Genomic DNA, 7,696 nt, shown 5'->3' with positions numbered 1-7,696 from the left:
GTTGGATTAGTCTGGAAAATGCCATCTCTTACTATTGGAAAAGCTGATTGCCCCTCATATGCCTTGTTTAAAAAGAGCTAAATGGAAAAGGGATCTTCTGGCCTTACTATAGTTGCCAACAGTTTCACTGCATGTGAATGTGTGGTTTTGAAAGTTTGACTCTGCATTACAGGGGTGTGCGTGTTTGTCTAGGCCTTTTTTTTTTTTTTTTTTTTTTTTTTTAAGAACTCAGATACTGTTTCCTATTTTTAGGAGTCTCATGTGGTTTCCTCAGCTGAATTTAAACTTGTGGAAGGGTTAGGGTTAGAGCTGTATTTCAGTTGCTGTTGGCTCTGATGTGACTTTGTGGTGTCTGAGGTTCTGCCCAGAGCGTGGCGCTCTCTGCTGAGTGTTGCCTGTTGAAGGCCCGTGTGGAAACTTTCCCTGTAAGCTCGTCGACCCCAGCAGTCTTGGTTCAGAAACCTTTGGACTCGCTGAGACTTCACACAGCCTTCTAAATTTTCTTTTCATTTTAGTGTTCCCCATTCATTCAGATGTTTTCCAGAATGTAAGTAAGCTGCTGAATGCAGGGTGGGGGGTGCCCTCCGTTGGCCCTGGGGAGAAGCATCGCTGTTTCTCCGGACGGAGCTTCCCGCCCGCCATGACGTGCTCCAAGATGGAGCGGGTTCTTTGGCAGAAGTAACCATCAAAGGCCCACCTCTCAGCGGCAGGGTGGCTGTGGGTATGCGACCTCACGGCCATGCCGGCCCCTTCCCGTCAATGGCACCAAGGAGAGGAGCAGGGGGAGGCCTGGGATATGTGCTTCCGAGACTGTGTCATCCGTTTGTAACTAGACATGCAGAGATAGTGTTGGAGATAAGCAGGACACAGTGTCTCTCCCTAATGAGCGCAGGCGTGCCCTTGAGAGGGTCAGGTTTCTGTGCGGTTGATCCAGACTCAGCCTGGCTGTGGCAGTGCAGGTGACTGCTGGGCTGTGGCAAGGCTGCACCCATTGTCCATCTGAAATGGCCCCATTCCCAGGCTCGCTGTGCCAGCTGGGTGCCCAGGCCTGACTTCCTGCCAGGACGGAGGCCCCATGTATGTGGGGGACGGGGGGAGGTGGGGGTCCTGCTTTATTGCCGTATCCAATGCCACACAGGGTCAGCACTCAGGAAACGTGTGCTATGTGGGTCAGCGATTGAGTTCAGAAACCTGGAAAATTCAGCAGTGCAGGCTTCGGGCATGACCCGTCCAGCCCTCGGGCTCTTTCTCTGAATTTCTTTCCATGACATCCTCCTCATCCCAAGGACCCCTGTCCCCGCGTGACTATTGGCAACTTCAGAGCTTCCTCTGCCTCCCCTCCCAGGCCCTGGTGTGGCTGGGGCAGCTAGTGGCTGTGCAGACCCCACAACCAGTAGATCGTAGGTGCCAACGGCTTGGGCCTGGGTTACCTGAGCCAAGGACTCCAGTGCACGGCTGGATCAAAAGGCCTTGGGTTGCAGAGAGGGTGGTTGGATATTGAAGGACAATCTGCAAAGGAGAAGGGGAAATGGGTGTGCTGGATGGGCAACTGGAGAAGTCTGTGCAGAGCCTGGGACCCGGTGCAGTTGCAGAGCTGGCATGGGGAACCTGGTGACACGGCCAGCGTGCAAGTGGGCAAAGTCAAAGGCTTCAGACCGACATGGAGGGGCTGGTCTAAAACGATCCTCCTTTTCCTTTAATCCTAGCGACTGCTGGCTTACTGGGTGGGGGAATGAGATCTGTGGTGGCGGCGAGGAGAGACAGGGATTTTAATTAAACCCCTCTTTCTGGGAGAGGGGAGTAGCCGTCTCCGTAGAACGGTGAAGCATTGTCATCTCAGGCAGCTCAGGCTGCTGTAACGAAACACCATTGACTGAGTGGCTTATGAACAACAGGAATTTCTCACAGTTCTAGAGGCTGGAAGGCGGGATCAGGGTGCCACACAGGTGGGTTCTGGTGCGGGCCACTTCCTGGTTCATGCACACCTTCTCTCTGACCCAGACACAGTGGGAGGGTGACGGATTTGCTGGGCTCCTTTCTGAGGCACAAACCCCATTCATGGGGCTCCAGCCTTGGGAACTCATCACCTCCCAAAGACCACCTGACAGCATCGCATTGAGGGTGAGGATTTCAACCTGTGTTTTGGGGGACAGGCAGGCAGTTCCTAACCATCACTCTCTTTGTGTATTTCTGACTCAACATTGAGTCTGCATTCGGCTCTCTGCGAGACAGAGCCTGTAAGCATGTCCACATCGGGGACAAGGGAGCTGCCAGGGGTGCGAAAACGGGGTTTCAATGTCAGTCGGAGCTGCTTTCCTGGCACATGTACTCATAAGCTATCCTGGCAACATTTGCTCTTCACGAAGAGTCGATCAGGCAGTGGGGGCAGCGGGCGTTGTTGCCAGAAGCTTGGAACTGATGGGCAGCAGAGAAGGGGCAGAGGCCACGACCTTGGGGGTTCAGCAGTGCCAGGTGTCTGCCCTGTGTAGGCCTCACACCTGTGACTGTGCAGGGACTGAGCCGACCGGGGCTTGCTGGCCAGTGTGGCTCTCATGCAGATGATTATCGGGGTGTGCTTTCTATATAATGTTCCCTCAACCCCATGCCCACCCCACCAGTTTCTGTGCCTAGCAGAAATCATGCTGCATCTCCTTAATAGGAAGCTCTGAGTTGCCTATCGAGGTGTAGGAATAGCACGATTTGGCTCAAGTCAAAATACTTTGCAGTGAAGATGCATGGAAGAGGATTCTAGGCTTCCATTTGACGTTTTAGACTGCCTGAGTGTTACAGGACTGTCTTGCTTGTTAAAAAGCACCAGATGGGAAAGGGTACTGGTTAATAAAGGAGACTTTTTACATGAGCACAGAGAGGGTGGCTTTTGAGACAAATTCAGTGTAACGTAGGTGTGTTTGTGAGCCGTCAAAGGGACCATCTCTCTGCTGGCGACACATGTTTTCTGGTATTGGTTTTGTTCTGAAAAAGGATGAGTGGCATTCGGTAGAGTCATTCCAAAATTCACCTGGAAGGCGTCCACATGGTGCCTTGTTTTCTCCTGACATTCGGGCACCACGAGGAATTATTCTTGTCTTCAGCACTAGCAGGAGACTTTTCCTGAACATTCCTCTTTGGCATTGTGGGTGTGAAGGGGTCAGAGTGACCCTGTCTTCATGGAGCTTTCAGACACCACGGGGACAGTGTGGCACGAGTGTCAGGCTCGGGTGGGACAGAGGCCTTCCCCAGAAAACAGCTGTGGATTCCAGAACGGCCCTCGACCCCTCCTCCCTCTGTTCCTCCACGTCATATCTGAATTAAGGCTGTTCTATCATAGCGGGGGTGTCATGTTAACTGGAAGTGTGCTTTTCTTCTGGGCAGCAAATAAATTAATGGTATGTTTGCCAAGGACAGCGAGATTTGATTTGATGAATCCAGTGGGGAAAAGGAGAAGGGGCTTGGCTGGGTGGGGACTGGTTTGAGCACACACCATTCTTGGTGCCATCACTTTCTGCAGCTGAACCCTGCGTATGTGTCCCATTAATCTTGCTAGTCCAGTGTTACTGGGTCCTGGGAGTTTCTGTGGGCTGATGGCAACTGTTTACCATTGTGTTTAGAGAGGATAATAGAACTTTGTGTCAAAATCAGATGATAACCATTACCATGTGATTGCTTGGGTTGGCTGGGGCCAGGGATGCTCACAGCCTTTTCTGAGGACTAAGATCTTGTTTGAGACAGTCTCACTTTGTCGCCCAGGCTGCAGTGCAGTGGTGCCATCTTGGCTCACTGCAACCTCCGCTTCCTGGGTTCAAGCAGTTCTCTCTGCCTCAGCCTCCTGAGTAGCTGGGATTATAGGTGTGTGCCACCACGCTTGGTTAATTACAAAAATGTTTAATATAGGCAGGATTTTGCCATATTGGCCAGGCTGGTCTCGAACTCCTTACCTCAAGTGATCGGCCCACCTTGGCCTCCTAAAATTCTGGGATTGCAGGCTTGAGCCACTGCGCCCGGCCCGATCCTGACATCTTCTAAAGCTGCCTTCATGAACCAAAAGCCAGTCTATGTTTGAAAATCAGGCTTGAAGAGCCTAGGAGGAGAGGGATATACTTCAGCTAAGGAAGTAACTATGCATATGTTAAAAATATGGGCCAAAACCTACCCCAAATGTTAACTCTTCTGCTTTGTGTTTTGTATCCATTTATGGTTATTCTTTCAGTATTAAGATTTTTAAAGATTCTTTTGATAATTATGGATGAATTACTATTAAAACTGAGCTGCATTTGTAACACTTTAAAGAACTAATTGGATGACATTATTTTTCTCGGACGCATTTTGGATAGTTACATAATTAATGTTTATCTCTTTGCCAGAAATCTTTTTTTTTCCCCAGAACAGAAACCTGAAAAGAAACATTCCTTTGCAGTAAGTGCTAGTTCACTGTGTGACAATCAGTTTTTGAATGTGAGAACACGATCGTGTATTTTTGGGATAATTCTTGCTTAATAGTGATAATGCTAAGTGTTGAAATTATGGAACAATTTGTTTCTTTGAAAATTACTATTCGCCTGCTCACCAGGTGGGAGCTGATGAGAACGTGGATGTAAAAATTAAATTATATTTAGCTTGTATAAAATAAGTTAAAAAAAAAAACTTTTTTGTTTTGTGCTACTACTGAAGTTGCTTAGCTGTGGAAATGAGGTTATTGCAGGCACCTAGAATTGTATCTCCTTCACTTCCATGATGGGAAGAAATTCTCCAACAAGCACAGGAATCTGACTTTCTGATACTGAGACTCCTAGGCATGAAGTCCCATGGAAGGGGTGGTGATTACATGAGTGTTGGCGTTGATGTGGGCGTCCTCCAAGCCGGACGCGGGAGTAGGGATAGGTGAGCGTTGGCGTTGATGTGGGCGTCCTCCAAGCCGGACGCGGGAGTAGGGATAGGTGAGCGTTGGCGTTGATGTGGGCGTCCTCCAAGCCGGACGCGGGAGTAGGGATAGGTGAGCGTTGGCGTTGATGTGGGCGTCCTCCAAGCCAAGAGCAGGGAAGGGCAGAAAGAACAGGCCCCTCAGGAGCCATGAGAAAATAAAGTGTTGGCAGCAGTGGTAAGGGTTGGTGTCAGGGGCCAGGAAGAGGTGGCGAAGGGGGCATGTGCCTCAAGGCAGCCCTGGAACCCACGGTCCCTGCGGTCCCTGCAGTGAGGTCTGGTCTGCAGGGGATGTGAACGGCCACACGGGGAGGCCCACAGACAGCCTGGACTTGGCTGCCTCAGAACTCTGGTGGACGTTGCAAATGGCCCCACAGGGTTGCAGTGCACATTCCTCGGACAGAAAGAAGATGCTTGGAACTGTTCCAGGCACGAAGCCAGTGCCCTGTGAATAGTGGCCGCTGCTGTCGTGACTGAGTGCCATCCAACTGGGGCCATTTGCTCTGCTCAGTTCACTTAATTGGGCCAGGAATGGGGTTGCCCTGCCTTCAACAAGCTTGATGCATTGAACGAGGACTCAGTTGATAATATACTCTGTAAATACGCTCTCTCGGCTAGAGTGAGCAAAGCCCAGGGAGCGGGTGGTTCTTCAGTATTAGACAGGTGTTTGTGGCAGGGCCAGCTGTGCGGCTGCCAGAGCCAATGTGACCAGGAAGCCTCTCCCCCCGGAGGTGGCCAGCATTCCTGTTAAACGTGGCGTAGGCAGAAGGCGGGCGCTGCTGGGGAACTTGCTCATGTTCCTGTTTTCTGATTGGAAATTCAAGGTTTCTGCACATCCTACATCGAAGTTGTACATTGCTAAGACTCTACACATTTCAACACTTGTGTTTTTTTTTCTGCTTTTCGGATCTATACAACCTGGCATTTGGCCGTGGCTTCCAGGACAGGCTGGATGCAGAGTGAAGTCCTCTCTGCACTGTCGATGTTTGCAGATGTCTTTTTGTATAAACTTTTTCTTGAGACTTTCAATTGCCATGCACATAACTCTACCAGTTACAATCGTGAGCTAACAGGGGTTTTTGGTTTTACTTGGATGAATGTTTAACATTTGTATGCTAGATTTGGGGGTGGAGGTCATTTATCTGCTTTTCATTTCCTCCTTGGTTATACTTAGTGACTTTCAGGTAAAGTGTGGAAGGCGTGGTACAGTGTGAATTGCAGGTCGCACTGTGGTGCAGTGGACGAGAGACGCGGGCTGCAGTGGTGTGCACAGTGCATGAGAGAAAAGAGACTTCCATCCTCAAGGGAAACACACAACAATTTAAAAAACTGATGATCTAGCTTACATGAGGTCCAACAAATTCAGTTTGCAAAGTTTAACTTCTAAGTTAATTTAGTAATTTTTCCCCTAAGTCATTAAGTTAGTAGCTTATGTTCAAATATATTTCTTTTGTCTAAAGCAAGTCATAAATTCTAAAATGAATGACTAAAGATGTAATAATTTAGGCATACAGCACCTGAAGAGAAAATTGACAGTATGCTAAAATATTGGATACAGATGCTTAAAAAATATAATGTAGCATTCTTCCAATGCATGTGCTTTTAGCATGTAACTTGGTGAGTGGTTTTGAGCTATGTTTGTAGGAATGTGTATCTTTGAATACTTCAGGGCACCACTGCAGATGTGTGCGTGAGATGTGTAAATACTGAATGTTCTTCTCCCTTCCCTTAAATGAAAAGCATTAGCTCTCTTTTTTGTATTTTTATTTTATTTTTATTTTATTTTTATTTTTGGAAGTAGACTCTTGCTCTTGTTGCCCAGGCTGGCATGCAGTGGTGCAATCTCGGCCCACTGCAACTTCTGCTTCCAGGGTTGAAGTGATTCTCCTGTCTCAGCCTCCTGAGTAGCTAAGATTACAGGCACCCACTACCATGCCCGGCTAATTTTTGTGTTTTTATTAGAGATGGGGTTTTGCCATATTGGCCAGGTTGGTCTCAAACTCCTGACCTCAGCTGTGATCTGCCCACCTCGACCTCCCAAAATGCTGAGATTACAGGCGTGCACCACCGTGCCCAGCCAGTTCCCTTCTGTACTGATTTATACAGTTTTTGCTTTTTTTTGAGAAGTGGTCTCACTCTGTCGCCCAAACTGGAGTGCAGTGACGCAAACCTTGGCTGACTACAGCCTTTACCTCCTGGGCTCAGGTGATCCTCCCATCTCAGCTTCCTGAGTAGCTGGGAATAGACACATGTCACCACGCCCAGCTAATCCTTTTTTTTTTTTTTTGTAATTTTAGTAGAGACAGGGTTTTGCCATGTTTTCCAGGCTGGTCTCAAACTCCTGGGCTCAAGCGATCTGCCTGCCTCGGCCTCCCAAACTGCTGACATTACAGGCGTGAGCACCACATCTGGCAGTTTTTTTTTTTTTTTTGGTCCTTCCAGGATTAGAAGTCGATTTTCAGAAAACCCTTCACACTTGCAAACTTAATTTTCCATAATAATATGCCTCTAGGATAAAAACAAGACAGAAACAAAGAAGTATGTGTGGACTGCAGTTAAAAATTTTCAACACAACATAGCTTACGAGAGGTGACATTTACAAAGAGCAGGAGGGCCCGTTCAGTGCCTTCCAGGCATTGGCAATGGCGGTCTGTGGGCGACCCTAAAGTGTGCAGCGTCCTGAGATGTGATCGTGGTGCTCACGCTTTTACCGAGGGCCTCGCAGGAGTACCGGAGGCGGCTCTTCTGCAGGCGGCCAGCCAGGCGACAGCTGCTGGAG

At 48.8% G+C, this 7,696-nt stretch overlaps 1 protein-coding gene across 1 annotated transcript in view; it reads right to left on the bottom strand.

The window, feature by feature from the left end:
* Window positions 1-7,456: 7,456 nt before the first annotated feature.
* Window positions 7,457-7,696, bottom strand: part of LOC140711306 (uncharacterized) — a 66,506-nt gene continuing 66,266 nt past the window's right edge. The window contains exon 9 of the mRNA XM_073014267.1: window positions 7,457-7,690. Coding sequence (XP_072870368.1) covers window positions 7,617-7,690 — 74 coding nt within the window. The 3' untranslated portion in view covers window positions 7,457-7,616. The remainder of the gene's footprint in view (window positions 7,691-7,696) is intronic.

The sequence above is a fragment of the Chlorocebus sabaeus genome, unplaced genomic scaffold (genome assembly GCF_047675955.1).
Source record: "Chlorocebus sabaeus isolate Y175 unplaced genomic scaffold, mChlSab1.0.hap1 unalloc_scaffold_553, whole genome shotgun sequence".
Lineage (NCBI taxonomy): Eukaryota > Metazoa > Chordata > Mammalia > Primates > Cercopithecidae > Chlorocebus > Chlorocebus sabaeus.
Note: the sequence above shows the minus strand (reverse complement) of the source record. Positions and strands in the feature narration are given on the sequence as shown.